Genomic DNA, 27,318 nt, shown 5'->3' on the forward strand with positions numbered 1-27,318 from the left:
CCCTCCATAAAATCTTCAATGATTCCAGTTCATTGGTCAGTAACCAAAGTTCAATCTTCTCCTAATACTAAGGACTTTTCATAGTGTCCCTAACTCATCTTCCTGGCCTTCTCTCTTAGTAAATCTCCCCATGCATCTTGGGGATGTGTCAGTAGACTACGCATCATTCTCCAAACGTACATGTAGAGTTTACATATTTCTACATCCTCCACCTACAATACTTTCCCCAGCTTCTCAGCCTACCAAAAGCCTACTCTTGCTTCAAGATATAAGTCAAATGTTGCTTCTTCCATGAATTCATTCACGACTCATGCTGTGGAAGTTGACTTTTATGTCTCCGCTTCCAAAGCCTTTGCGAATCTCTACAACATATGACCATATATACACATACACACATGCAAGATGGACATACCATATCACATGTGTGTTGTATCTGTGATACACATATGTATGTATATGTATTTTTAACATTTAACAGCACCCCTTTGAATTTTACTAATTGAACTTTTTCTATTTTGATTATGGGTGTTCTAAAGGCATGTGACATGTATTACTGATAATTCTGTGGAAGCACAGATTCAATTATCCAGTGTGGAAAGAACATTCCGGAATGTGTTTCACAACTGGTTGTGAGCCCAACTTGTGCCCCAGCATCTCAGAAGCTATTTGCTCTAAACAAGGTCAAATACAATTCTGGAGGAAAATGACATGCTGCAGTAATATTCCTAAATTGTGGTGTACAGATATTCCTTAGCAAATATAAAACATAGCTAACTTTTATTGAGTGTTTAGCATCTGCTAAGGACTACACTGAACACTTCATATATAATATTTAATCTTCACAATTTTTAAGATAACTGCCATTGATATATCCAATAAACAGATAAGAAAACTAGGGAAAAGGCTCAATAGCAGAGAGGGGATTTAATCCAAGATCATATTACTTCATAGTTTGCCTCTTTAACCAACATACTCTGCTGTCAACCAGGTGGTAAATGTGTACAGTTATTACAGGCGGTGTTTACAATCTATCCCTACCTTTCTTGGCGACACTGACCATGCCTTCTGGTTTGTTTAATCAGTAGGACCCAGCATTATTTCTTGTAAGCAGCAGACCCTTGTACTAATAGGCTTTACGACTACTAGTAAACAGCAGTTACCGCAGAGTAACAGCTGTTCACTGAAATGTTGAACCTCAATAATTCTTTTCAACACCACCAAATATTTTATTTACTCATAATTCTTTTTTCTTAAATGTAAGCGTGCAAATTCTCATTTGCTTTGGGGATCTTCACCAAAAATAATTTAATACATACTGGAAACATTTAGCGCCTTCATTGCAGCTATTTAAAATAAGCATTGGCACAGAAATTGCAGCATTAGGAGATATCCTTATTCTACACATTAGGGACCACTTGTTGGAAACACAAAGTAGATTTGAAACATCTCCAGGCCACTTAGGTCTCTAGTGCTCTGAAGTGTTTGAATTTTCACTTTTTGACCCATGGCGGTTTAGATAATTTTAATGTTATGAAAAAATGAATGATGATTATAGAGCCTGCTCTATAGGAATTTATATCTCCCAGTTCTTTAATTCTATACAGGCTAAAATTCATTAGCATTCAAGTTAAGGCGTGAGAGGGTGGTGTAACTCGATGCCACAACCAAAAGTGCCTTGGATTAAAATACCAGGAAGGTTCAAGGTGCGTCAGAAGTTGTAAGGAAATAATTAATAAAAAGATTCAAATGAAATAAACATGGGACATGGAAAAACCACAATCCAATCATGGAAATGCTGCTCCTAAACATAGCCTACTTATTTTTCTTTTAAAACAAACTACAAATATACTGCCCCTGGTTTTAAATGATCTACTTCATTAGGTTAAGAAATTGCTTTTTCATTGCTAGCAAGTAGCTTTTCATCAGGAATAGTGTGCCCAACTGCCAAAATGTCAAGGCTTAAATACTTAAACTTTATCTGTTGGAGGAAGAAAAATTACATAAGGTTAGAATCTTCTAGTGCTTCAAGATCACTCAGGGCTTTACATATGTAGCTCAATGAATGTCTCACTGGACAACATCAATATTTATTGGCTGGAAGCTATTCTCTCTGGAAGGCAAGTGGAATAAAAATGATGAACTGTGCTTTTCTACATGAAAATAGACAACTTGGCAAAACTTTATAATTACTCAGCAAGCCAACCATTTTTAGTATTAATAAATGATGTTAGATATTCTCCGAGTTCCAGGTAGAGCCTCTATATCTTTGAGCTGAACAGCACACATGAAGATGTCTTTAAGCCAGAGCATGGATGCTGGGGAGGAATCTACAAACCTACTAAGTGGTTCTCAGGTAAAATTCTGGAGTCCCGAGTCTCGGCACACAGGGAAGCAAGTTTGACTCTGATAGAAAAGATGGGCCATGCACGCTGAAACTAACAATCTAAAATAAGAGGGTCCTTATCATTAACGAAAGCAATTAATGTAACCTGCTTCTATGTACCCTCAATGAATCCCCAACCACAATAAATAAATTTTTATGTCACATCATCAAGACCTTTTAATGACATTTTTGACATTTTTGTTCTCATTTTTGCCTTTCAAAAATGAGGGGCTCATGGAGAGTTCTTACTAAGGATAAATACATCCTTTATCTTTTAAACTTTAGAAGAAATTTCTTATATGTCCTTTTATGTTACGCGTAGGTCCGAACAGCTCTGTATGGAAAGCTTTAATCTTAGAAAAGACACTGCTTGTAATGCTGGCAAGGTGTCCGTGGCACAGCAATTACTTGGGCTGGGATCTGCATTGCTTCTCTCAAGTTAACTACTCAGGTGGGCCACAGTCTTGATTTTTCAGGGAGTTGGCACACATGTTCGCTCCGACAGTGGCTGATTTTAGGGAGATGACCGTGACAAATGCTGCCTTTTTGAATCCTATCATTAAAGGAGAGGGAAGAAAAAACCCTTCTCTTCTATATCCCTTCTTGAGATCCTACCCAATTGGCATTTGATTATAAGGTAAATTTCCAAAGGCCGCCCAAAATGTTGCTTTGGAACCAAGCCAGAGGAGCCTGCAGCAAACTTTTGCTTGGCACTGGAGGAAATGCCAAAAAGAGCAGGCAGAGCACACTGATTTCCTAAAGAACCCCCCTTCCACACACACACACACACACACACACGGAGGGGAGTTAGTGTAGGGCACAGATGTGGGAAAAGTTATTGAAATACAACAGGCCCAGCTATCTGAAAATACTGTCACGTGACGAACAAGTGAAACCAATGTGTGTCCCCAATGAGTAACTTGGGATGATAGACACCACACAGAGGTGACACTGACCTCATAAGAACAGTCTCCTGTTTCACAGTCTAAATCTCAACCCGTCAAGCAAACGACTACAAGAAAGTCATTGGATCTTGTTATCAGGAGATGAGTCGTGGCGTTTCCCCTTTGTATGGTTTATAGGCAGCTGGAGCTGAATTGATGCCTAAAACCTCTAATTGCTTTCTTTATGGTGTAAGAAGAATAAATTTCATAAGTAGGTTTTTACTAGAGTCTTCACTTACCAGATGTTACGTAAAGGTCCTGTTTCCTAAAGCCGGTTTTATTCCCGTAGGCCTGCGCGAGAATGTGAGAATCACCTGGGGAGTTATTGAACGTGACATTCCTGGATCCTGGTGCCAGAAAGTCTTCACTGAGTAGGAGTGGGGGTGCTGGGGGTGACTTCAGGGGGCGCTGCTAATCCTCGTTCTCCATATCACGCTCCCATGTCTTTTCAAATTGAACCATACATGGCCCATCTTTCCTATCAGAGCCCCATTAAAAGCAGAAATCTTGTATGTACTTTAAAAATTAGAATACTGTCATTTTTGTTAAAATGAAACAGAAAACCTTAGAAAACACAGCGTAGATCCCACCAAACTCAGATTACAGGCCAATTACCAGTTTTGTCCCTTCTTTCCCTGCACCTTCTACCCAATCATTGATCCTCTAGGAATCCCTAGAGCAGCTTCTGTGAGCAGTGGACAGATATCCACCTGTTAAAGAAACACTCCAGGCAATTCTGAGGCCGCGTCTGCTGGGCATGCTGACATTTTATCAGTGCTGTGGTAGCCACCTGCTAAGCATGAAGTGTTGAAAAACACAGTTGCAGTTTAGTCTAGGAAAGTAAGATTTTAAAAAAGAAAGACCCTGAATTGAATAGCAGCTTTATTATTTTTTTTTTTTAAGCACCTAGATCAGAGCCTGGTACTGATGGTGCCAAGCTGCTTGGAAAATGCTGTAGGACCAACCTTTATACAAAACAACTCACCATCTCTAAAGGAAAAAAGGAAACATGCTTTTGCCCTTGACCGAGATCTGTGCCATCTACATATAAAAAGGCAAGATAGTTATTACCTAAGAAATACACTGAGAGAAAGATGCTACTTGGACAATATTTTAACAGCAGAGATTTCTCAGGGGGAAGTTTTTACAGACCCAGAGTTCATGGAATTCCTTACCTCTGCCACTGCCTTCCTGAGAACCTTCAGTAGCTGGTCCTAAAATCCCTCATTCTATACATTCTCGACCAAATAGAAAATGGAGCTATTTGAGGCTGTCCCATCAAGTCTCTCCTTTGTCTACTGAGGGTAGTCAACGGCCAGCTATCTGTTGTCCTATCTAGCTGGCCTTTCTGCATAATCTCTTGTTATGGGATTCATCCGTTCTGGCACCTTCAATGAGAAGCCACCATCTACCCGCCTTCCAGAAGAGCCTCAGTTATTCCAAATGGCTTCATGAGGGAACACTGTGCTTCTCTTCCCACACCCTCTTTCCTGTAATGCCACCCCTAAACTTAGCCAGGCTCCTGCTCCTTTGAGCCCGGGTCAAATACAGGTTGCCCAGAATCAGGACGTTGCCACGGACTTAATATTCAGGAAGGCTTTTCTACTTTCAGAATTTGACTCCTGCCCAGTTTGAAGCCCAAAGTTACTAAGTCCTTGGGACACCCTAATTTAAAAAATGTCCAGCCCCACAGCAAGAAGAGTTCCACCCATTTGGTTTTACCCATTTCTAATTTACTTCCCCTTGCTCACTGACCTCCTCTGGAAGCCACTGTACTTCTGGCTGCCAGATCTGAAAGACGTATAATAACTCTTTGCACGAGTCACTTACATTTTCCTATTTCCTCTTAGCCTGGGGAATTGGTTTTTAGTTTCTAATTATCAAATTGTAAGTGAAACTGTTGTTAGTAACATTAAAATATGTGCTGGATTAATTAAATGGGGGTATCTCCTAAGTGTAGATGATGTGACTGTTACATTGAAACCAAGAATCACAAAGATTTTATTTTTTCCTTCTTTTCCTGCCATGTCATTTGCTATTAATTCAGAAGAACCTCAGATGCATTGGACCAGAGTTATGGGTCCTGTGTTTTAGGATGGCATCCATAAGCCCTTCAAAGAACAGTTCAAACGATTTCTCCTCACAAAATAGGCAATTTCATGAACAATTTTCACTGCCTCAAACTCTCAGAACTTAATATATTAAGTTGAAATCCAAATAATTATGAAAAAAACTTTATACGCTATATTTTTTAATTGTTCAGTTTGATAAGTACATTATAAGATTATAGTAAATATAAACAAATATAGACATTGCAGAAATCATTCCCATCACTTCTTACCAATAAGAATTTTATTTTATTTATTTATTTTTTTGAGGCAGAATCTCACTATGTCACCCTGGGTTGAGTGCTGTGTTGTCACAGCTCACAGCAACCTCACACTCTCGGGCTGAAGCGATTCTCTTGCCTCAGCCTCCCAAGTAGCTGGGACTACAGGCATCCACCACAGCACCTGGATATTTTTTGTTGCGGTTGTCATAGTTGTTTAGCTGGCCCAGGCTGGGTTCAAACCCGCCAACTTTGGTGTATGTGGCTGGTGCCATAACCACTGTGCTACGGGCACGGAGGCACCAATGAGTTTTTTAAACAATACGAGTGTTTTAAAGATGATATGTGCACACAGTGATACTTTTTCATGCCTAAATGATTGTGAAAATTGCATCTTTCTTATTTCTGATGTCTAGCCATCCACCAATTCTCTTTGAAGGTTACCGATTTAATAGTTTCTTGTATTATCTTTCTAAAGATTTTTCTATTCACTTGAAAGCACATATATGTTCCTTCCAGATTACTGCAGAGATAACTTATGCAGGTATATTTATCTGTTTGTATATACATGCAATATACACACCAAGTATGTATATGTAATACTGTTTCATGCTTTGCTTTATTTCATTAAGCAGACCTAAAGCTATCTCATTGTATTTAAAGTATGTGGCATTCTGTGTTGTACAGTAATTTATTTATTTAACCTGTTTGCAACTTGAACTTCCTTACTGATGGGCATTCAAGTGGTTTTCAATCTATAGCAATGGATAGCCATATATATAGGCTATGTATATGATTTACACATACATATATATGGTTTATAAACACATACGTATCATCCACAGATGTGTGTACAGGACACATTTTCAGAAGTAGAAATCATAGTTAGTTATAAACTTTATATTTTAGTAGATAATAATCGTTGTCATCAGCAATGCTTGAGAGTATATTTTACATTTTTCTCCAAACTTTTAAAGAAAATATTTCTTTTTATCTTTTCAAATCACGAGTGACAGAGTATCTCATTGTAGTTTTAATTTGCACTCCACTTATTAGGAATGATTATTAAACAATTCCTTCATTCAATGGGCCTCTGCATTTTACTTTTTAAATAAACTTTTACTTTGCAACTGAAAGTTGCAAAGATAGTTCAATCTTTCTCTATACCCCATATCTGGTTTCCCTGGTACCCTTGTCAAAATGAATGAAACCATATTCATAATTCATAGAATTATTAACTAAACACGTTCAGATTTCTTCAGTTTTTTTATGTAATGACCTTTGCTGTGTCAGGATCTGATCCAAGATACTATATTACATTTAGTCCTCCTGTCCCCGGAGGCTCCTGTTAACGGTGACAGTTTCTCAAATGTCTCTTGTTTTTGATGACCTTGACAGTTTTGAGGAATACTGGGCTACTTTGCTCTGATGTATGGTTTTCTCTGGCTTCTTTCAAGATTTTTTTCTTTGCCTTTTGCTGTCATCATTGTTTTGTTTTTGTAATTTGAAAATCACATGCCTTGCTGTGGTTCTGGCAGGGGGGATTTGGTTGTTTATCTCCTGACTGGTGTTCCCTGAGCTTCCTAGTCTCATGACAGTCAATTTTGGAAAGTTCTCAGCCATCATTATTTCCAGCATCTTTTTCTGTTGTCTTTTACTTCTTTTCTAATATTCCACGTGCTGGTATGTTACACCTTTCATTATTGTACTGTAGTTCTTGGATGTCCTATTCTGCTCTGTTTTGTTCATTCTATTTTCTTTTCTCTTTGTACTTCAGTTTTCAAAGTTTCTCAGTTTTGAGTGAGCCTGAATCTTTGGGCTGTGACTCTCACGAGGGTTTCTGAGTGGAACAGTTTTGTTTTATTTTGGCTCTCCTGCCTCTTCATCTCTTCCCCGGATACAGCATCCCAATCTGATCTCTTTCCTTGCAGACCAGGTATGTTTATTGTCCCTTATGTGAGCCAGAAAGACGCAAGGGGCTGCTCTAGGGGGAGAAATGACTGTCCCCTAGCTGGGATTAGCTTTCCCTCTCGCAAAAAAGCCTTTCCCCTGCAGGTTAGGTTTTTGTCTTAGAGAAGGCTCTGGAGGCATTTCACAAGATGACTTCCCCTCCCCCAACAGAGCTGGGAGGGGACCTTTCTCAGATCTTCACTGGAGGCACCCGACGTGGTTCCTAGAGGCCAGGAAAGTTTAAGGGTCTCCTAAGACAGCAGTCCCCAGGCTAATCTACACTCAGACTCTAGCGCTGCTGAAGTCTCCATTTCACTGTAATTACCGACTTGTGGTTCCAGTGGCTCAGGGGCTTCTGCTCCAGATAAGCAGATTTCCTCTGGGTTTCTTTGGACGTGTTTGTCTCTCCAGATTTTGGGGACAGTGGCTGGCCCTGCAATTTCAACTGTCTCATGTGCCCAGTAAAAGCTGCTGGCTTTCAGTGTGTCCAGCTTTTTCTTGTCAGAATAAGAAGTGACAACTTCCAGATTCTTCACAATGGGGAGCCGAAATCAGAAGTTTCCATAGTTCCTTTTTAATCAACCGTTTTTGTCATTTTCTCATTGTTTAGTTGCCAAGTTTGTCTTTTTCTTCTACTGTTTCTTTCTATATTAAGGAAAATAGTCTTTTGACTGTTAGATCGGTGGCAAATATTTATCCAGGTTTTTATTTCCTCTTCCTTAAGGTGTGATTAAATCCATAAATTTTTAATATGTGTGAAATTTAAAATATGTAATTTTATCAATATTTTCTTTTTGGTTTCCAGGTTTCGTATTACTCTTTAAAAAATATTCCAGATTCAAAACTGTAAAATAGTTCTTCTCTAGTTTTTATCCAATGTATTTTTGTAATTAGATTTTATATTTCTAATAAAAGAAAGCAGGTTAATTGATTTCTTTAGAATTTGATCATTTGAAAATTTGATCTATTTGAAATACAGTATTGAAATATTTCAGAAAATAAGAGAATTTAGAACATAAGTAGCATTCATATTAGTGAAATAAAAATTTAATGGGTAGTGTTAACTATTTCTATTGAAAGGAAATCAGATTCCTACTAATTTCTTACAATAATCATTATAGAAGGATTGAAATAGAAACATAACATTTTCATCTGACCATTTGGAAACTAGGATATAGAAAATTAGCCTCTGACAATGTTTCTATTTCAAATTCAATATCAATATTTGCTTTTCCTTCCATTCCATTTTCCTTGCATGCATTTCTAAATAATTACCATCATAACACAAATGTCATAAGAATAAAATATATGTCTTATTATTCTAAGCATTCTTTTCATGCTAAAACACTAATTTTTAGTTACATAATATTCCATGAATCCTAGTTTTCGAACTGTACATAAGTGAGGAATATTCAGTTATTTCCAAATTACATCACTGTGTTTTAGATTTTATCTAATATGAAAGAAATAGCTTTAAAATTTTATCCAAGATGATTTTTAATTATTAAGACGTAGAAAGGTAAACAGAAAGAGTGAGAATAGGAAACTTCGCTTACAAGAATACACTGTAGTAAAAGTTGGGAAAACAGTTGTATCTTTGAGCCATTTTGGAGGAAAATAATGGATCAGCTGAGGAGATTCCCAGGCCTCAGAGGCCAAGAAGGCATAGGGTGGGGGAAGGGAGAAGGGGAGCCAGGATAATACAAAAAAATACTAGAGCTCCATGACTAGCACTTTACAAACAATAAATTCATAAATATAAATTTTAGGTCATTTTAAATAATTTTTAAGTTAAACATTTAATTTAAATTTAAATTTATTAAAAAACAAAATTTTTTATAATTTATAATGATAAATTTATGTTATTTAATTTATATTATTTAATATCATTTATATAAATATAATTTATAATTATAAAACTATAAAAAATTTATGAAAAAATAATTTTAAAAGATATTAAGAATTTTTACTTTATCATTTATATATATATATATATTTTTTTGCAAAATCTAGTTGTTCCAAATCCTCTTCATTTTCTGCTTCTCTGCAATCATCTGAAAGTTCTGTGGTTTCCTCTACAAGCTATTAACTAAAGGATGCTTATTTTTTAATGTAGCTGTGAGAACTGATAATAAACCAATTAAAAGGCGTTTTCTTCTGTCTGCTTTGCCTTCAGGGGAACCCTTTCCTTTAAACAATAATTCTAGCATTTTATTTTATTTTTTTTTAATTTTTATTTTATTTTATTTTTTTATTATTATTTTTTTTTATTAAATCATAACTGTATACATTGATATGATCATGGGGCATCATACACTCACTTCATAAACCATTTGACACATTTTTATCACAGTGGTTAACATAGCCTTTCTGGCGTTATCTCAGTTACTGTGCCAAAACATTTACATTCTACATTTACCAAGTTTCGCAAATACCCCTGTAAGATCTCTCTGTAGCCCTCAGGCTAGTCAGATAAACAAAGTCATCTAAACCTATCACAACCTCATAAAACAATAAAAACAATTAGACCTATTTCTTTTTAAACTATGCCTCAGAGCCATACAAGTTGAAGCAAGAACAAAATTTTAAGCTATTTTCACATCTATCCACTGATTTTCTTTAATGTGTTAAAAATACAGGAGAGTTGCTGAAATAAAGGTAGCATTGAAATCATGGGTACCCACAAAGAAATCCATTTCTTGACTTAACAGCAAACCATCACACATGAATTTAACATTTAATTTTGCACTTGGGGTTTGGTTTTCAATCCCTTTTGAGTTGGATTGTCAGCAACTAAACGAATCTCATGCCTAAGAAAGGCGACCTACTACTGGGGAGATGGCTGTCCTATCCCTGTCATTTTCCCCATGACCAAATTTACGCTTTGATGAATTGTCCCTGAAGTTCTTGTTATACAAAGGAGGGAATAAAAAGCGTAATAACATGTGGCCTGCTGATTATAATAATGCCTGTGGCCTAGTTATGAACTAGGATGACACAATTACAGAAAGATTGTTCCATGTGTTAAAAAGCTGCTAAATTTTTTTTTTTTTTTTTTTTTGTAGAGACAGAGTCTCACTGTACCACCCTGGATAGAGTGCCATGGCATCACACGGCTCACAGCAACCTCTAACTCTTGAGCTTACCCGATTCTCTTGCCTCAGCCTCCCAAGCAGCTGGGACTATAGGCGCCCGCCACAACGCCCTGCTATTTTTTTTGTTGCAGTTTGGCCGGGGTTGGGTTTGAACCCGCCACCCTTGGCATATGGGGCCGGTGCCCTACTCACTGAGCCACAGGCACCGCCCAAAAGCTGCTAAATTTTTTAAGATTTCCAGGTAAAGTCCCACAGTCCCAGAATGTCATCATGGGGCAGTCTTCAGGGGAGATTCAGAAGTACACTTAGAAATGACAGAGGAGTTCCCAAGTCACGGACACGCTATCTACGTCCCAGTCATAATCGTCTGAGCCATCCTTTACAAGGAGTAGCTGGTGATGACACTGAGTCAGATTCCTCAACATTCCTGAGTTCTTCTTATGTCTGGTAGAGAAAAATCTAATGAAGGATGTCATTAAAGAAAATAATAGAGAAACCAATAAATAAGAACAAGCTTTATAGAGAAAGCTTTTTGGAAAGGAATAAAGGAGAACACTTAAATGCAAAAAATTATACTATTAATATTTGGTATTTATGCAGCATTTTCTATGAAATAGCTACCATTAACATATATTAACTAATTTAATCTTTACAAAACTCTTTGAGAGCTAGATATTTTATAGTGCTATCTTACAGGTATGGAAACTGAGATAAGAGATTAAGTAATTTGCTGGAGATCACAAAGCTATGATTGGCATGGGTTATTCCGTTTCCAAAGTGTATTTACCTTAACTTGGATTCCTGACTGCTTCTCTGAGAAAATGAAGCTTAATTTCTGGCTTTGGTAAAAAATGAAAGAGATCTTTTGAACCCATTCCTAAAATGGCCAGAGTTTAATGTGAGTCCTGCACTGTTTAATATTGCTTTTGTTTTATTTTGCAAAATTGGATCCGCTGTATTTGATTACGATATTAATTAAATGGTCACCTAGACATCACTATTTTCCATTGGGTGATGTACGTAAGCATCTGTGTGAAACCGTTATTTATCTGAATTACTTCTGCAGCGACTAGAAAAGGATGCAAACAAAAGATTATTGCCCATGTTTTAAACACATCCTGAATCTGGAAGATGATGAAGATGAATCGAGCTTTCCAGAGACAAACCTTCCTCCACAAATATTCAAGCATTTGTGCACTTGTGACAAGTGGACTCTTTTGTAAATTTGCCAGTGGAAGAGGATGAGCCTTTTACCCCGATCCTTACCTCAGCTGGCAAATCTTCCCCAACCCCTTTCTCCAAACACGACTTACCCACCGTGTACCAACTGACGTATATTTGTCCTTCCTCATTCTACCCACATTTCTGCCTCTACTATTTCCCTTGCTTTTTCCTGTTGACACAATTCTAGCTCCTAGGGGACGGGAGGGCTGTGCCTCTCGGGTCTCCTACTGGTCTAATCTCCAACTACCCTTTCTACTCCCAGCCCAGGGAGCCAGTGCTTGTGAAACACAAACTGTGTGGATACGCAGCCGAAACCAAGGTGCTTATGAATATGCAATTCATGAAGCCACAGGGAAATGAAACACAGCAAGGTGGGTGAGCTGCTGAATCTACAGCTGACACTAGACAGTTTGGGGAACAATGAGTTATCCATCAGCACTGCCAAGATGACCTCTCAGGGGTCCGAAGGCATGCCTCAGAGAATCATTCAGATGCAGCAGATTGGACGTCACATGATTTATCTTTCTGTCCAGGAATCCTTGAGACCTGAGATATTACTTTAAATTAGTGAAACAAATTGGAATGGATTTATGTTTAGCCAGCATCTATCTCTTCATGCACCGATCTCCAGATTCCCCATAACCTCTGCTCCCTGCTAACATTAACAACAACAAAATAACTCCCTTCACCTTCTTACTAGATTCAGAAAGTTAATGGATACATCAACTTGTTTTATGAGATTGTATATTTGAAAGAAGATGAGGGGGTGGCGCCTGTGGCTCAGTGAGTAAGGTGCTGGCCCCATATATCAAGGGTGGTGGCCAAACTGCAACAACAACTAAAATAGCTGGGCGTTATGGTGGGCACTTGTAGTCACAGCTACTTGGGAGGCTGAGGCAAGAGACTCGCCTAAGCCCGAGAGGTGGAGGTTGCTGTGAGCTGTGATGCCATAGGACTCTATCAAAGGTGACAAAGTGAGAATCTGTCTCTAAAAAAAAAAAAAAAAAGAAAGAAAGAAAGAAAATGGGGTTGGTATTTATAAATCAATCATTATGAGTAATACTGAACTCTAATCCTCTCCTAAAAAGCCTTTTATTCTTGTTTTTAATCAAGTCCCTCTAAAAACCATGAAATATAATTTGGAATTATAATTAAAATATTACTATTTAAAAGCCAGAACAAAAAAGAAACCAGAAGATTTGGTAATGTACTTCCTGAAAACCCAGTCAAAATAATATACATTACTTAAAAAAAACTCTCTTATTAAGGATTTAAAGGGCAAAAGCAAAGGATTATTAACCAGAAATATAGGAAATCACTCTAAATTTGAAGTTAATATACCATAGCTCAACGAGAAACTTGCTTTTACTTTGGAAACAAGTAGACCAGGAGGCAGAAAGAAGAGGAAGATCTAATTCTGTTTTTCCCTTTTGACTTTTTTAATGCCCATGTATTAGTTTATTAGAAATCAAAAATCTTTTACTTGACAAATATTTTTATATTTTATTCATTACCACGTGGCAAATGAAATAAAATAGACCTGAAATTTTAAACAATTCCCTATGAAATCTACAACTACAAATTTGCAGACAAAGGGTGAGAGGAGAAATCCTTCATATGCTCAAGTTAAGTGACATGTTTTCATCATTAGTTTTTTAATTTATGTCAACTTTGATTTTTAACTGCCTGTCCAACTGCCTACAGTTTCCCAATTTAGGTATGATTCACTGTCTCTCCATATAAATTTGGGGGTCAAATTACCTTAATAATGTCTTTTTTTCTTCCCCAATACACAGAGTAGCTGCTAACCCACCCAGGCCCCTCCACTCATCATAGTCCTATATACCCATGATGGACTCAGGTAAAAATATCATTACTTGTGATGGCTGCAGGAATTAAAAACCAAATCCTCAAACTTAAATCTGCATTCTGAAGCATTGAAAAGACCCCATTAGCAATCTACTAATAAAAAAGAACCACTTAAAATATTCATATAGAAAGAAAATATGCTGTGTAATAGGCAAACAGCACATCTTAGGGATACCATCAATGGAAATATTTTTATAAAATTCACAGGGAACTAGTTTTCTAATGACTGGAATATTTGTATTCTAAAGTATTTTTTAAATAGAAAGATAAATGAATGCTTTCAGATTCTGCTATCAGTGAACCAGAAAATAAGATGGTATTTCTAATTCATTCCGTGCATTACTTGAATGGATGACTGAAGCTTTTGAATATTAAAATGTTTAATAGGCAAAAATTTTATTTTTATAGTTTATAAATAAATGACTGAATGTTTAATTTTTATTTACATTTTTTAACTGGAAACTTAAGGTCATTCATAAGGAAATACATATAAAATAAAAAGATGGGCCACAGTGAATTATGTATGTGTCTATATTTTTAAACATCTTCCTGTTTTGAAATTATGTCATTTCCGGCAATAATACAAGGTATATCTTGAAGTTAGTTTTAACTTTAAATAAATTTGTGTCCCTGTGAAGAGAGGAGAGAGACACTAAAGAAGGATGAAAAATAGCAAACTAGTGAGGTAAGAGGAAGAGGATTGTGGTTTAAAACATCTAGTTTATTTATTTGCACAGCTTGTATTCACCATGAAAACACTTCACTTTGTTTCTTCCCACACCCAATGCAGAATCAGGTCCAAAAGGGATTTTCAGACACAGTGAAAGAGAACTGACACTCGGTAGAAGAGGCATCTACGTGTTCCTCCTTAAAAATTCCAGCCGGATCTATGTGAAATGACCTGCAGTCCACTTTATTTAACCTGACCTGTGGTTTCATTTTTCTTCCAGGCCTTCCATGATTAATAACTTTTTGGAGATTTGTGAAGCCAGTGAACATTTGTCAAATGGGACCGTCTGCTTATAACAATGAGTCAATCAGAGAAGAGCTCCGTAGTTCAGAAGTCCTCTGAGATGTTCTTAGCTTTCTTTATTCACTGCATTCTAATGGATCCTTTTGGCTGGAAACCTTTCCAACCAAATCATTAAACAACTCAAATTACATGCCTTGCACAGGCTTCTTCTCTCCTTTTCAACCCCACCCAATCTAGTTCAGGTTCTGTCACCCACAAAGACGTACTAAAAGTCCTGCCAACTGCCTTTCGGGTCTTCAATCCCCTCCCTCACCCTGTCCTGCCTTCCCCTGCCAGATCAGGCCACAGAGTCCTGCTTTCTACTCCAGGAAACCCAGTGCTTGCTGGATCTCATTCAAATTCCTCATGTTCAAAGCGTTCCCATCACTCTTCCCATTTCCCTTTGCTAGACTTTATGTCAGCCCTCCACTGAAGATGCATTGATTTACTCCAGAGCCCTCCAAATATACTCCATACGGGCTCTGCACTGTCACTTAACTCAGCATTCCCTTGTTTGAATGTCCCTTTCCTCTGCACCTCTTCTCAAACTGCCTGTATTCCTACTAGAAGTCTACTACCTTCCTTCAAGGCCAAGGTCAAAGATTTACTCTTTACTCTTACTTCTGCTCCTTCAGCCCTTGCAGTTACAGTCTTGTTTCACTGCTTGTTCACATCACACCCCTTCCTCTTGCCAGATTACAAGGTCCTGGATCTACATATACCTGGAAGCTCAGTATACATGGAAACACTCGCACAGTGCCTTATAGGGGGTTAATCAATATCGACCGAATGAATCAACAGTAAAAGGGCAAGTGAGCTACTGATTTAACCAAAAAGTCTTCCATGAAGCTTCATTTTGAGGAAACCCAGGTCCATGTCCACATTATCTCGGCTATGACTCTTTAAACAGGGTAGAGCTTCAGATATGCAAATTCTATGCTAACGTATTTTAAGCAGATAGAAGAAAGGAGTGTCTTTACAGTCCTGTTTTCTTTAAAGAAGAAAGAGATCACACAGCTTCAAGAGAGAGTCTACCTAACAAATTCAAAAATTGTGACCTGGTTGTTTGCACCCTCACAATAACCCGGAATAAAAAGAAAAAGAAGAAGAAGAAGAAAGAGATTGTGCAGTATGTCAGATTTTTCACTTATTTTGAGGATCTTTTCAAAGAGAAGGATACTTTGAACTTGTAAGATGATACTGCTATGTGTTTGGGATTGATCCCACCCATTCCACTATGGGAAATCTCACTTCATATTGGCTGAACCACTGATACGAGTTTTAAAGACCAAACAATCTGAGAAATTGAATATGCAAGGCTGTCCATGTTTTACCACGCTGTGTACAGGTTCAGAACACATGTGATTAATAGTTCACTTCCTTAAATAGGACACTGGTAGCCTAAAGGTCTATAATAGGGACATGAAAACCTATGTCATGTTCCTATTATAACACTACTGTGTTTCTATCATACTTTATAGATGTGAGAGGAAAGGACAGGATTCCCGGCGTATTGGGGCCATCTTTTAATTTTCCCTTATCATTCAATCCTTCAATATCAATTAAATCTTTAGAAGTATGAATATATTCGCCTGTACACACTAGGCTCAAAAAGCATATTCTTTGTGTACACTTTATTTACATATACCCCTTTTTTCACACAAAATTTAAATAGTTGCACAACTGAAGCCATTTGTTTTCCTGAAAAATCAGCGTTACTGGTTAACTTTGTAATTGCTTCTAATGACATCATTCCTCTCCCTTGATTTGAAGCAACCAAGACCCTCAATATTTCTCAGATCAGTTGTTGGACTGTTCTGCACATTAAATGTACTAACTCCAGTCCTTCTCCACTTTAAGCATCACACAAATGTTGAAATTCATCTTTTTCAAAGTCCATTACTTATCTACATTAAGCACTACTGACTACCGACTCAAACTGATCCTTCATGCATTATATAAAATAATTCCAACTTGCTTTGCTAATCTATGTCACCTTACGTTGTAAACATACCCTCAACTTCCCTGCAACTCAGTTACTTCCCATCCTGCACTACCCACTTCATCAAAATACGTGTGTACTCAGGATCTTCCTCCCTGAGACTGACTTTTCCTTCTTTCTCTACACAGGCAAAGAAATTGCGACGTCCTCCAACAAATACCTCAACCATAATTTCTCTATATTCTTGAATGACTCCCTGAGATGTTTGAGCTTTGCCATTCCTGGAAACCCGTATTTCACTATTTGCATATTTTATGGGATTCTCTGCAATGTATTCTGCTTCCTGGTCTCCAAAGCAGAGATAGCTTTATTTACCATCACTCGCAGTAGGCGCTGAAAAATTTTTATGTGCTTGTTGACATTTCAGATTACAAATCTGTTATCTAAATCCTGCACATCTTCAGAACTGTATAGTAAAATATGGCAAAAATGGCAATGTTCAACATAGTTTCATACCCTCGAGAAGACCCAGGGCAAGAACCAGTGAAGGAAGGAGACTCTGGTCTGTGGTGTCTAGGCACAGAGGCTCAGAGCCTTTGCCGAGACGCATGGATTTTTTTTAACTTGCTTCTTTGCTTACTGTTCCATTTCTATGTTTTTCATTCATTCTTCGAATTTCTCTCTGTCCATCTTTAAGGCCAACATGGATATTCTCCGGCCCTTTGCTGAGCTCTGCTAGAACTACCCGGGGATTAAAATATTTCTGACTTCTGAGATACACTATAAGGAATGATGATTACCTCGGTAGGATGGTGCTCATCTCTAAACTAACCTCCCAGTTTGTGGAGAAAAATAAAAATATAAAAACTTGAAGTGGATTTCCATGTTTAAGACTCTGAAAAGAGTTGTCAGTCAATATAGCTAGCATTAAAAAGAAAATAAATGATTAAAGCTAATATACATGTGGTGGTGTATGCATGTGTATTAAGTATCTATCAACTAAACACACTAAAAGAAAATTAAAAATCACCAACAGCTCCTTCAAGCAGCTTTTCTATCAATATTCCAATTTCTCCAACTTATATAGTTTTAATATACTATCAAAAAATGAATGAAAGTTTAAAAGGAAAGCAGAGGTGAATCTAAGTTGAAAAATTATTATACCTGCATTTGTTTTTCTGCTGAAGTTTTTCCAGTGCTATACTCTTTCTTAGGTTTTTATATATAGCCATGACTTTTTGAAAAATGACAATGGTTTTTCCCAATAAATATCCATCTTGAAATATGAAGTAAATTAAAAATAATAACTGTAGTGAAACTGCAGATTACTTAAGGTGAATGTTTAGAAAACCACTTACCTCCAGTTGCCACAGTGATTTCACGTAGGAAATGGCCATAAAATGGAAAATCGAAGGACAGATTCACTCTCTGCAAGGAACAACAGCACAGAAGAAAATCAATAACGTATAGCTTGGTGAATGTAAAGTGAAGAGAATTTTATTTAAAAAAAAACGATGCTTTTACTCTACCCCACTATTATGGTAATTGCCTTTGAAAACCTGAGTCCTGAATGGGACTGAAGGATATTCTTCCTGGTAATTAAATTTGAAGTACATAAAAAGAATAGAGTTAATATCACTATTGCATTTTCCTTGTCCACTGAAAAAGCAGCTCAGTCATCCTGGTGACAATTTGCTTTGGGGTTTCTTTTAGGTTGACTAGTTTCTCCAAAAGAGTAGCGCATGTTATTTATGAAGACTTCACACTTATTAAATATTCAATTTATTTTCTGTACATCCCACTTATGAAAGGCAGTTTCATGCAAGACCATGTCTTGCTCCTATAAACCTAGAGCTACAGACCTTCTCATTTTTAAAATACAGCAAGCTCAACAGATTTAGCATATTATGTCCGCTTTTTAAAGCACAGAGTTGTAGAACAAATAATATTGGTTACTGGAGAACTATGTTATTTGGTATAAAAAGAAAACTAATGTTGGGGTGGCGCTTGTGGCTCAAGGAGTAGGGCGCCGGTCCCATATGCCAGAGGTGGCGGGTTCAAACCCAGCCCCGGCCAAAAACCGAAAAAAAAAAAAAAAAAAAGAAAACTAATGTTATTTAGAAAGGAAGTTCTTAAATTTATCATTATTTTTTCTAAAAAGATGCCTGCAGCTTTGGCTCTTAATATTTAAAACAATTATATGTGTGTGTGTATATATATATGCATATAGCATGTGTGTATTTTTTTATTTTTTATTTTTTTTGAGATGGAGTTTCATTATGCTGCCCTTGGTAGAATGCTATGGCGTCACAGCTCACAGCAACTCAAACTTCTGGGCTTAAGTGATTCTCTTGCCTCAGCCTCCCAAGTAGCAGGGACTATAGGCCCCGCTATAATACCTCACTAATTTTTGTTGTTGTTGCTGTAGTTATCATTGTTTGGCTGACCCAGGCTGTGTTTGAACCCGCCTGCCCTGGTGTATGTGGCTGGCACCCTAACCACTGAGATACAGGCACTGAGTTTTGTGTGTGTGTGTGTGTGTGTGTGTGTGTGTGTGTATTTCTAAAAATAATATATATTAAACTTTATTTAACATATTTAAACAAACTTTATTTAATATATATTTAATTTTATTTAAACTTGTTCTTTATTAAACAAGAAAGCAAAACAAACAAAACACCCTAGCTTTTTGTATGTTTAAAATGATATGAAATAGATCTATATAATTAGGCAAGAAATAAGAAAAACATTAAGTTATAACAAAGATGGTCAAGGGAAATAAAAGTGCCCAGAGAGAAAGTAATTAGCTGGTTTTAAGCCCACCAGCACATACCAACTACCTATAATAAAATACTATTATATTAAAATTCTACTATTTCTGTACTATATCTCCCCCAATATATAAATTAAAAAAAAAAGGTTATCTAGATTGAATTTACCTCTAATTTTGCAAATGATTGCTTTTTTTATATCCATCAGAGATTTCTAATGACTTATTTGACATGAAATTAATCACTTAGAATTTATAGAGCCTTTCAATTAGGTTTTCTTCTCTTTTTAATGAAAGCCGCATCGTTGTAATGAGTTCATCATCACTTTTGTTTTGCGCTGACTAACAGGAGCCATAAGGCCCATTTTCACTACACTAAGTGAAATGAATGAGTGGTCACTAATAAGTCTAAAATGAAAGCTTCAATGGCAAAGTCACTCATCTCAAAGAAGATATAAAAAAAAAAAATCTTATAAAGGCATTTGCTTCATATATTGTTTTCCATCATTCTCATTGATTTTCATGCTCATCAGTAAATTGGTAACATTTACAACTGCAAGCACTCTCACTTCCAGAAAGGAAGTTTGGTTTAAACGTGCATTATCATCAAACTCTATCAATTACTCTCAGGGAGGAACGAGAGGGATATGACACGAATTTCTCAGCGGTTATAAATATTTAAATATGTTTAGAATTAGATTAAGTTAAAGGAACACATACATGCGACTTTTCCATGAGGAGCAAATAAGACTTCAGAGAAAATTCGCTAATACATCAAGTCATCCTGAAGAGCTAATTCTAAGATTGAAAATTGATCTGTTCAACGATCAGTTTTCCATAGTTCCTACCATGACCTGCTTCACCTTGATACAGAATAGCAACGGTAACTTAGGAAGATGTTACCTTTGAAATGGTTGCAAAATCCACTTCTCTCCAGTCACTGTTGACATTCTTCCCTAAGAGTATTTCTCTATTATTACAATGACTTTGTCATAGGAATGTTCAAGGGGACTCCAGTTCCCCTTGAATTCATTCTCCATACCTAGTACCTTATCACTCCCCTGCTTCAAATCACCCACTCTAGAATCCCACTGTCCACCATGGCGGACATGCACTCTCCACCTCATCATTAACTGGCCCCTGATTCTTCACAACTGTTTTCCTCACAGTGTCTGCTCCAGACAGCCATAGTCAACATCTTTCAGTTTTTTTTTAACCTGCCACCCATAACTCTTGCTTCTGGTATTTTTACATGACGACCCTTCCCACTATAATAGTCTCTCAACCTTGGTTAGTCATAGCTTCTGTATTTTTCAAGCCTCATCTTGGTTTATGTTATCCCCCTAAACCAACCCTGACATTTGGAGGGTGTTTCTAGTAAACCCTTGCTAAAGGAAGTGGGAAAAACCAATGACAAATACAATATTAGGTATGCTACCACGATAGCCAGTTGGCCTTTCATCCCCATGGAGACCCTCTGAGAAACAACAAAGAAAATGTTCAGAATCATTTCATTGGTGGTCAGAAGGCTGGGACATTCATCCTTCCACTCTCACTGGACTTTGTGATTAATTGGACACAAAAGTTGGAAGTAGGGCTGGGCAGAACAGTTGGATGTAAGGCTGAGTATAGTGGCTCATGCCTGTAATCCTAGCATTCTGGGAGGCTAAGGAGGAAGGATCCTTTGAGGTTAGGAGTTCCAGACAAGCCTGAGCAAGAGTGAGATACCATCTCTGCAAACTGTAGACAAAATTGTCTGGACATGGTGGTGCTTACATATAGTCCCAGCTACTTGGGAGGCTGAGATGGGAGCATCACTTGAGGCCAGCAGTTTTGCAGTGAACTATGATGATACCACTATCCTCTAGCCAGGGTGATAAGAGCAAGATCATGTCTCAAAAAAAAAAAAAGAAATGAAAAAACAAACAAACAAACAAACTGGATGACTGTTGAATCACAGTACCACCAAATTAGAGAAAGATGACTGGTTTTTTTTGGTTCGGTGTGAGAAAACTTGCTCTGTAGTTATGCAAACTGAAACCATGCTATAATTACTATACTTTGAACATTGTGCTTTCTTGAATGCTTGGATCTTACTCTTTAGGAAATAATTAATGAAAAAGAAAAAAAATAAGATTCAGGAAAATGGTCATGTGAAGACCCAATACCTTGATTAAGAGTCTGGACAAAACCCAAAAAAAAAAGCTCACAAGTGAAATGTTAAACATGAAAGACATAAATAAAATCAACTGAGTTTCCTTTTTTACATTAATTATTCGCAAGGGTAGGGAATAGTAACTTTGAGACAAACAGAGGTATTTTTGTCTTCATAGGGTGGAGGATAAATTTTGAAGTACTGTCACAGATACACATTGTCCAGGTGGTTCAAAGTAAACTTATGGCAGCTACAGCCATACAGAACTGTCACCTTTAAAGCTATGGCATGCTTTCTCAAAACATGCCCCACCGAAATTTCTGTTGGCAACAGACTACCAGAGCTACTGGCAACAGACTATCACAGCTGCTGTGGTGTTGCAGCTTATAACAACCTCAAACTCCCGGGCTCAAGTGAACCTCTTGCCTCAGCCTCCTGAGTAGCTGGGACTACGGGCCCCTGCCACTATGCCCGGCTCCTTTTAGAGACAAGGTCTTGCTCTGGCTCAGGCTGATCTCAAATTCCTGAGCTCAGGCAATCCACCCGCCTGGGCCTCACAGAGTACTAGAATTACAGGTGTTAGCCACCGCACCAAGCCTGAAGAAAATTTGTATTAACAAAAGTTTTAATAACTGCTGAGTTCACGATTTCCTGATAGCAAAGGATCTAAGAATACAGAGAACAGCTACTTATTCAAACATGAATTAATGCATTAATCATTATTTTTTATACACATCTTAATATTCTGCTTTTAATCTTTCAAATAATTTTTTTAAATTTATTTTATTTTTTATATTTTTTTGAGACAGAGTTTCAGTATGTCACTCTTGGTACAGTGCTGTGCTGTCACGACTCACAGCAACCTCAAACTCTTGGGCTTAAGTGATTCTTTTACCTCAGCCTCCCAAGTAGCTGGGACTACAGGTGCCCGCCGCAACGCCTGATAATTTTTTGTTGCAGTTAGTCATTATTGTTTTAGCAGGCCTGGGTTGCATTTGAACCTACCAACTTCGGTGTATGTGGCCGGTGCCGTAATCACTGTGTTACAGGCCGTGAGCCCAAATAATTTTATTTTTGAGGGACAAATCTCTCCAATAGGTGGGGCATCATTAATACTATTATTGGTAGAATGAGATTTATGTTATTTTTTCTAGAGACAACATCAAAAGTAAACCAAATAAATCTTGAAGCATGTTATTTTCAGTTTATTTATTAATGCTACGTAGTATTAACTTTGGGAGGAATTGCAAAATTTAAGAAAAAATATATTTGCTTTATTTACATGGCTATTCCCAGTAATGCCAGCCTTATTTCCAGTAAAACTTCTATATCTCTAATACACAAAAATATCTGCATAAACATCAGGAACTATGATAAATGTGATTCAGTTGGGATGTGATATATTCTTAAAAATACATATAACAATTAGCTAGCTCTCTTGAAACTGAGTAAATGTTTAGATTATTTCAGTCTTACTGTTTACTAACCATGATGCACATTTTACAATCGTCTTTTAATGTATTTATAAATTTTCATTGTTCTTTCCTGTAATAATTGATGAATGACCCCAGACGATTTTGGAGTCAGAGACCTAAAATTACATTCCAGCTTTAGGACTTAGTAGCTGTGTGATTTCATAAATACTTCAGCCCTTTTATTCCACAGATTGCTCATTTGTTAAGTCCATACACTTCTTTAATAGGTGAGTATAAGGATCAAATGACCAACAATACTTGGACTCTCATAAAGATAAAGTAAATGATGCTAATAACATTACACCGTACACATAAAGTTGTGGAACATAGCAGTGATTTCTTAACACCATTTCCCTAAACAAAAATAGCTCCTTATTTGATTCCGAATAGCTGCGAACTATGTTCTTTCTACTACAAAAATGCATCATCACAATACTTTAACAAAAAAGATGAAACTAATTCAGGCAAATTTATTTTCTAATAGAAATGATATCGCAATTAGACATTATGTTTCTGGGCAATGTTATGATGTCTTCATTATCGTTTTATTAAAATGATCATAATTATACTTAGAGGTATTAGAAGAATGCAATTATCATTTAAGATATGACATTAAGAATTCTGCCTGTATTTAGTAAGTATGAGTGCTAAGATTTGTTGGTAAAAGTACAGTGAAAATTAGGATATTTGTATAGTCTCAAAATATCACGCAGCAAGGTATTTGTTAATTACAAAAAGAAAATAGTAATTTTACAGGGAAGAAACAGAACCCGGCAGCGAGCACCTTAACCAGACGATCAAAGTTAACATCACCACTACTGAGACATCATGTACCTCTTGATACCGTGTCACAAAGAAGGACAAAGTAGCATCTCTGTTGTGGCATTGTCAAAAGAAAAAGACTTGTATTTAGGTATAAAGAAACAGCAGGACACCCCAAAACAGGGATATTGTACAAAATAAATAGTCAATAATTCTCAAAAGGGTCAAGTTTATGAATGACAAAGACTAAACAAATGTCAAAGATTGAGGGAAACCAGAAGACGTGACAAATAAATGCAAAGTAGGTCCTACACTGGATCCCAGGCAAGAAGAAGAACATAATTTGCGGACAGTTAGCACCATTAGAATAATCATATCATTGTATACAGTTATGATTTAATAAAAAAAAATGTGCAAAAAAAAAAAAAAAAGAATAATTGTCAGCCATTCATGCGTTTTGTTCTTGGTAGACATTACAGCTCCAGTTTCCTTAAAATGCAGTAATGATCAAACATAACAGGACATAGTTTGAAAGCCAACAGATCCATGAAGCCAAAGCTACAAAAGAGGGAAAATCTGAGAAAGGTGCAGAGCAGACTTCTCAGATCAAACGTGAAGAATCACAGGGACAGGATGAACAGAGCTCCAGGCCCTGCAGCCCTCACAAAGCTGGAGGTCCCTTGTCACGCAGATTCAGCCTCAACTACTCACTTTTTGTGCACTGAAGAGCAGCGCCTCCATTTCTTACCCTTTAAGGATAATTCCAGGGGGCCAGTTTTCTTTTTTTTATTTCTTTTTATTAAATCATAACTGTGTACCTGGATGCATTTATGCGTTTCAGTGTACTGATTTGATATACAACGTGAAATTTGCTTTCTAACCTTACAAAACATTTACTTTCTTTTTAAAAATTCTCAGTGGTCACTGTTGAACATTGCTTTATTCCCCTACGTCACTGACATAGCTTCACTTATAAAAGTAACATAAACATAATGGTTGTAGAATGATTTAAATACAAATATAAATGGGCTCAAAACATTAAAATTGACCAGCTGCTATGACTAGTAAATATTAAAGAGGGAAAAAAGCAGACAGAAGCAGCCTTATGTGTGGGTAATAATGTGATGTAAACATCTCTTGACATAACCTAAAGTTAGAGCTTGCTTCTAAACCACAAGTGAACCTTGTATATTCCAAAATAATATAGCACAGTGAGTAGGATAATTAATAATACTTTTTATAATTTAGGAGCTTTTTTTTTTTTTTTAAACGGAACACTAACCAATTCTCACACCTTGGGAGTAGTCGCCAAGACATGGATCATTAATCCGTTGCCTGAAAACACTGGAAACCTAATTAAAAGATCAGAATGTTCATGGACAGGACTAATCAATACACAAATATACAGACAGGGAATTGGCTACTCCTTTCTGAAACGAAGTTCATCAATGGCATTGATTTTCCGAGTTAGAAATTCTGACCTCTTCAGCACTTTTTTTCATAGCAGAACTGAGAACTTAATTAACCCTGACTATTGAATGACACCTTTCAAGGGACTATTCATAAACCCGAGAACAAAATGTAAACACAGTGCAGTTTTCTGACACTGGCTCACATGAACTTGAGGTGAAGTGAACTGTCGCCAAGGCTTTTGATCTTTTCCATTCTATGGTTCCCCATACTGGCTCAGGGTGGTTTGCCTGTACTTGCCAATGTTGAGAATTATTCAAAGAGTTACATGTGAATATTTATGGTACAAGCAGAGTTCAGAGTTGACCATTCAAGGGCACAGACAGAATGCGACTAGGTTTTATAAAAGAATCCCCGCAGGGTGAGAACCACAATTATTTCTAGATTTTTCCTGCTGTTTTAAAAAACCAGGCGATGAACCTGTCCGGGCTTCTCAAACCTGAGTGGGCAAATGAATTATGTAGGGTTCTTGCAGAAATTCAGATCAGATTTTGAGGGGCAAGGGGCTGAAATCCCTCAGTTCTAATAAGCCCTCGGGGTCTCTATGATGGTCCCAGGCACACTCCTTAGAGCGGTAAGGCTCTAAGTTATATAATTGGTCTTTAAAACTCTAAAACCAGTGCCAAAAGGAAACCCTGACAAGTGTGAAATGGGTTAAAAGGATGAACAGATTTGTTTCTGGAGAACATCATCTCACTTTATCTGGTAGTATTTGTATGGCCTGAAATTTTCCATCAGTGGAATTGAGGTGTAGAGGTCCCTCCCAGGCAGTGAGGCACCTTTAAAATAGTGATTTTCAAAAACTCTTTGTCCTCCCAGTACAGGTAAAGGAAGGGACATTCTTGTTATTTCCCTGAACAGTGATCACCCAACCAGGTAGGGCTGAAAAATATTCCCAGGAGTTTATCATTTACAGCTTGTAAAGATCCTTCCTTTCTTTAGTTGATTACAATCTCCCCTCCAGGGAATAAACTCTATTTATTTTACAGCCAGTGAAAAGTGACTGTTTCAAATGTAAATGTTTGCATAACAATCATGATCACCGATGTAACACGTCTTTAACCCTGTGCCAGCATTTAAGCATTACACAAATGCTGAATTATTTAATTCTAAGGACAACCTTCCTGGTAAGTGTTGTACTATGATCATTTAGAAGATGAAGAGAAAGTGATTAAGAAAGAATAAATAATGTGGTCAAGGTCACCAGGCTACTGGTTACCAAAGTGAGGACTCAAAAGCAGGCATCTGGTTCTAGGTCCCTGTGTTATAACACCAGACCAAGCTGCCCCACAACTGCTGTATTAAGATGAAATATGTTCCCAGCCCATAAAAAATGATAAATAACCAAGGTGACAGATACCCCCAATACACTGGCTTGATCTTTACACATCCTATGCATGTAACAAATATCACATGTGCCCCATAAATACTATGTATCAAGTAAGAAAAGACTCAGAATTCAGTGGGCAGCCTTTACCAGAGGAGGGACTAAATAATTCAAAGCTCGATTGCAAGTTGAAATTGAAATTCAGAGTTGAATTTTAACTCTTCACTTTCCTCTGTTAATCTCTCTTTTCTTTGAGTTTTTTATTTAGGAATAATTTCAAATTGAAGAAAAGTTACAAAAAATAACACAAACAGCTCCCTCCACTATTTTTATGCAGATCCATCAATTTGTGACATTTCTCAGCATTTTATTTTTGAAAAGCTAAGTAAATGGATGCCTGTCAACACAAGATCTGAGAGTCCCTCCCTTAAGAAGCCCTACCCACCCACCCATGCTCTATTCATCTCTGCAGTTCAGCATTCATGCATTCAGGAATAAGGAGCCTAACCTTGGCTTATTCATCACACTTGAACCATATTTGGAGTTTCTTCTCAGATAGATGCCCCAGGATAGGGAATTCCTCCAAATTCATCATTAACGGAGTGGCTAAC

At 37.1% G+C, this 27,318-nt stretch overlaps 1 protein-coding gene across 1 annotated transcript in view; it reads right to left on the bottom strand.

Annotated features, from left to right (window-relative positions):
- PLXDC2 (plexin domain containing 2) overlaps nucleotides 1–27,318 on the bottom strand; it is a 370,639-nt gene that overhangs the window by 153,496 nt on the left and 189,825 nt on the right. Inside the window, exon 4 of the mRNA XM_053572952.1 lies at nucleotides 18,107–18,176. Coding sequence (XP_053428927.1) covers nucleotides 18,107–18,176 — 70 coding nt within the window. The remainder of the gene's footprint in view (nucleotides 1–18,106; nucleotides 18,177–27,318) is intronic.

The sequence above is a fragment of the Nycticebus coucang genome, chromosome 20, assembly GCF_027406575.1.
Source record: "Nycticebus coucang isolate mNycCou1 chromosome 20, mNycCou1.pri, whole genome shotgun sequence".
Classification (NCBI taxonomy): domain Eukaryota; kingdom Metazoa; phylum Chordata; class Mammalia; order Primates; family Lorisidae; genus Nycticebus; species Nycticebus coucang.